This window comes from Vicia villosa, unplaced genomic scaffold, assembly GCF_029867415.1.
Source record: "Vicia villosa cultivar HV-30 ecotype Madison, WI unplaced genomic scaffold, Vvil1.0 ctg.003886F_1_1, whole genome shotgun sequence".
In the NCBI taxonomy this organism is placed as follows: domain Eukaryota; kingdom Viridiplantae; phylum Streptophyta; class Magnoliopsida; order Fabales; family Fabaceae; genus Vicia; species Vicia villosa.
The window spans coordinates 54,104-59,211 of NW_026706327.1; the positions used below are offsets into that span (position 1 = coordinate 54,104).

Below are 5,108 nucleotides of genomic sequence, written 5' to 3' on the forward strand. Positions count from 1 at the left end.
CGTGAAATGTCTCAATGATAAGACTAAAGTTGAATGCACCAGTCTCCTAAGCTCCTCGTACTGACTCATAAAACTTTCCCCTTTCCCATGTAATATAGTCGACCCATTTGTCTGCAAAGACTTCTCATTCACTATGCAATCACAAGCCTTAAAGATAACTATTCTAGGTCGGTCACAGACCCGATAGAGGAAGGACCCAATTGCCACTCTGAGATCATCCAAGTCAATCACAAAGGTTCAAGGCAGTCTAGTTATGAAGGATACTCACATTATTATAATCAGACGATTTCCCATGGTCCTCGTGGGAAAAGAAAGGGATTTCTCCAACCACCTAGCATATCTATACATCATCATACGTGAAATCTGAGTTATGATTTTCACCATAATTTACTCTACCTTTTTTGGATTCATTAACTGACTTGGGTGTTGAAGTGGTAACATTGCAGGTCCACCCTTGTGTTGTTGCATCAGAGACTTTTTCCAACGTGCTGAGAGTCCACCTCACTAGTTTATCAATAATTCTAGCTCGTAAACAGGAAAATTTTATTTACGAATTTATTTGTGATTTTTACACATATGTTTTCATAAAACGATATGATTTATTTAAAAAATATTAAAATGGTAAAATATTACAAATTCTCATTATTAAAGCTAACATTGTTTATTATTTTTCTGGTGGCATATAAAATGAGCCAACAAATAAGAGGTTTATTGGTGAATCACTTTTATACACTATTAAATTCATCTAAATGTTCCTATGAAATAAAAAAATATATGAGAACACATAATTTATTAAATTCATCTAAATGTTCCTATGAAATAGAAAAATATATGAGAACACATATTTTAACCTGCTGTATCCCTTATTTATTTCAGATTGGTGTCAAACCACCTCAATTCTCTTATAATGGGTAGTTTATGTATCAAAAATAATTTCATACTTGAATATTAAGTGATTCTTATTTTGACTTGAAAAATAAATTAAACTAGCATTAGTTTAACTTGAATATCACATACTTCTTTTTTAATGTTAGTTCTTACCGTATTCTTTTTTACAGTGGTTGCAATTTTATTTATTTTTTATTTTATATATTTTTATTTAGTCTTTAATTGTTTGCAAAATAAGGGATCATAATTCATCCAAAGCCTGAAAAACTAAAACCAGTTTTGGGTTATTGTTTCATGAAAATTGAATAACAAAGGAGAGTTTTTATTAATCCACACTAATGTAATTGCTAGTAATGATCCATGGTGGTGAGGGTTTTATAGAGGTGGCTGAAGATGCAGTGAACTGAAAGTAAGAAAAAGAGAATAGAGAAGAATAAAATTTTTGGAAACAAATATTAAAATTAAATAGATTTGTTTGATTCTATAATTAGTTAGTGATACATAGACGAGGAATCAAACGAAACTCTTTTAAGTTACTTTCTTTTTTTTTTTCTTTTTTTTTCTTTCAATCTTTAAGAGTAAAAGTCAAAATCTTTTAAATTTATTTTAGTTTTTTTAATTCAAATTCATAGATAAATGTTAGTTTTTAAAAATAGTTTTTGTAAAACTTGATCATCAAACAAGTTCTATTATTTTTAAATGTTAAAAATTAAAAGATAGTTTATAAAACTAAATCAAACAATCAATTAAGTATTTGGACTCTAGTAGAAAAAGAGCTTACACTAACGATAAATCGTTCGGATACTACTCAAATTCAATTTTTGGTGGAAAATCAGAATAGACGGTTCACTATGTGGATCGGAACTGGTTCGTTAAACCAAAAAAAATCAAACAATCTTTTCTTTAAAACTTGTTTTTAAATTTATAAATTCAAAAAATTGAAAAACAAAAAATTAAAAACTTGTTTGATAAACTAATAATCATAAATTCAATTGGTTTACCTTTTTTCCAATCAGAAAAAGAGAAATTAAAAAGCCAAAAACAACTTTAACTAATTGTAGTTTTTTACTTTATAAAACTAAAAAACAAAACTAGTTTCCAAAACTATTATTTCAAAAGAGCTAAGCCCCTACTTTATACTTATAGACCCACTTATAGACTCGCCTCTCCATTATAAACGGTCTTAACATGCCGAAAAGCATGATTGTTAGTTAGTTACATCGCATTAAGAAACGTATGGAAAATGGAGTTCATTCACGTGGTCTCCATTCCACTAATTAAACCAACTTGCAACAAACATGGTTCATGGTTATTACAAATATTAGTAGTTGAGTAGTTAGGTCGTTGAGGTTATTAACAGCATTTCACCCGTCACAATTTAATGCACCCATTAATCTTTTCTCCAAATAAAGGGAATTCACTACCTGCTACCTTCAAAACTATTCACACTTTTCTTCCCTAACCCCATGCTATACCTTCCTCATTTCGTCTTCTATCAATTCAATATTTTACCTCTTTTGCATATATATAAATAAATACATTTCCATAACATGCATATGAACACATCAAACCACTCCTTCTTCTTCTTGATTTGAGCTCTCATATTAATTTCATTGTTTTCTTGATTTGCGTGCCGTATTCAAAATCAAAATGGTGGGTATTTTCTCATTGGTTACCGGAATGTCTGGACCAAGCGGATTTGGATCCTCTACAACTGCAGAACAGGTTACAGAAGGAATTGACGCTAGAAACCTCACTGCAATTATCACAGGTTGGTTCTTTTCAATGCATTCTTAATGAACATCTCTTGTTCTTTTTGACTTTCTTACATAATGTCATGAAAATATTTATTCATGTTACATGTAACATTTTTTCTTTTTTTAGCCTTAAACATGATTCTGATGAATTTCTCACACTCAAATTTTTCATGCATGTGGCTTTTTTTAGAACTTTATTTTAGGTATGAGAGACACTCTTTGTCTTATTTTTCCTTTTTTGTTTGTTTGTTGAGGTACTCCTTGTCCGTAAGTTTCTGTTTTTGTGATCGAGTGTTTTCACTTATTCTTTTGTTCGTAGTTTTTTTAACTATAAACTCCCTCTGGTCATATTTATAATTATTTTTTTTATATATATTGAATAACTAATGTATTTCGGAGTACTGAAAAAATGCAGGAGGAGCAAGTGGTATAGGCTTGGAGACAGCAAGAGTATTGAGTCTTCGAAAGGCGCATGTCATCATTGCAGCAAGAAACATGGAATCCGCAAAGGAGGCTAAACAGATTATACTGCAAGGCAACGAATCTGCTCGAGTTGATATAATGAAGCTTGATCTTTGTTCAGTGAAGTCTGTTAGATTGTTTGTGGAAAATTTCCTAGCTCTTGATCTTCCTCTCAACATCTTAATGTATGTTCATCATCTTCAATCTTCGAAATCAACACGTACTGCAATTTAAATTTGAACTCGGTATCTTATGATTGGCTTTTGGTTTTCAGAAACAATGCTGGAGTGATGTTTTGTCCCTTCCAACTAACACAAGATGGAATTGAGATGCAATTTGCAACAAATCATCTTGGTAAGTATGTAAATTCTTAACAATGATGCATATATTGAGTTGTCACTCGAGACCCTGTAAGTGAACGGTGGGATTGATATCTTTGGATTTGTCTGTCTAAAGGCCGAATACCAAGATGTCAAAAAAAAAATTGAATAGCCACAAATATTGTGTAGACTAATTGGTGTCATTTTTCTTAGGTCATTTTCTGTTGACAAATCTTCTACTTGACAAAATGAAACAAACTGCAAAAACAACCGGAATAGAGGGAAGAATCATAAACCTCTCATCGATTGCTCATACCTATACCTACGAAGAAGGCATCAGATTGGATGACATCAATGATCAAATTGGGTATGTACATAAATTTCATGAATGAGACATACACATGTAGTTATAGACTCTCATTTTTTCTTCTCAAAAAAATTTCAGTTACTCGGACAAGAAGGCTTATGGACAATCCAAGTTAGCGAACATATTACACGCAAACGAACTTTCTCGCCGCTTGAAGGTAAATGACTGAAATAACTAATAGATAAGTGTTGGTGAGAGATCGTTGTAGTAATCAAGATTAGTTGTTATGTTATGTCTATTATGTCTCCAAAAAGCTTCTTTAATTGATGTTAAGAGCCTTTTTTCTTAGTGGTAACCAAAATTTTGCATTAAATAACAACTTGAAGTATTGACAGGAAGAAGGTGTCAACATCACAGCCAACTCAGTACACCCAGGAGTCATTATGACTCCTCTTATGAGGCACTCTACTTTACTTATGAGTATGTCAACTATACTAAAAAATTCGTACAAAATAACATTTAAAATGAATAACAGTTAGTTGTTCTTTTTCTTATTTATTTGTATAAAGTCTAAGGCAATAATGCAATTTTCATAAGCAGGTTTCTTGAAGATGTTCACGTTTTACATATGGAAGAATGTCCCACAGGTATTTATTTTACTTCCTTCTTATAGTACTAGACTTTAAATGAAGCTCTGCAACTGCAATAACTGTGGCATTGCTTTTTTGTTGATTCTGAAATTGCAGGGAGCTGCAACAACATGCTATGTTGCACTGCATCCTAGCTTGAAAGGGGTAACTGGGAAGTACTTTTTGGATTGTAATGAGTTTCAACCAAGTGCATTTGCTTCAAATGGAATTTTAGGAAGAAAACTTTGGGATTTTAGTAACAAGTTGATTAATTCAATTTCAAAAGCTTGATCTGTTCCTAAAGAGACAGTCATTCATCACATGATCGTTGTATCAGTTAAAGTCTATTATTTGTTAAGATATCAGCATATAATTTATAAGTTCTATGCAGAAAAATATATATAGATATATGTGATTTGTATTATTATTATGTGCTCGTAATATAGATGTGTTGTTCTGTGTATGAGACATTTTCTTCCATGCTTTAACAATTAAATTGAATTGCATGTAGATGTTTTATAAGAATTGTTTTCTTGAGTGCCTAAATCATTTAGAATGTATTATGTGAGCACGAACTCTACATTTAAATCTCAATTTAAAATGGTGTGAATTTTGTTTGCTCAAAGATAAGATGTCCTTCACAATGTTGAATCAATGTGGGAGATAAAATGATATTCAGAGTATCTTTTTCTTATAAGCTTCCTTCAATGCAGCCTTCTACTTTATGAAAAACTCGCTGTTAATT

General features: G+C 31.3%; 1 protein-coding gene across 1 annotated transcript; it reads left to right on the forward strand.

Moving 5' to 3' along the window:
- Window positions 1-2,115: 2,115 nt before the first annotated feature.
- On the forward strand, window positions 2,116-4,844 carry LOC131641612 (short-chain dehydrogenase TIC 32 B, chloroplastic-like). Its single transcript, XM_058911918.1, has 8 exons — window positions 2,116-2,659; window positions 3,061-3,292; window positions 3,382-3,461; window positions 3,641-3,794; window positions 3,873-3,951; window positions 4,130-4,214; window positions 4,335-4,381; window positions 4,481-4,844. The coding sequence occupies exons 1-8, from the start codon at window positions 2,539-2,541 to the stop codon at window positions 4,652-4,654; spliced, it is 972 nt and encodes a 323-aa protein (XP_058767901.1). The 5' UTR covers window positions 2,116-2,538; the 3' UTR covers window positions 4,655-4,844.
- Window positions 4,845-5,108: the final 264 nt, after the last annotated feature.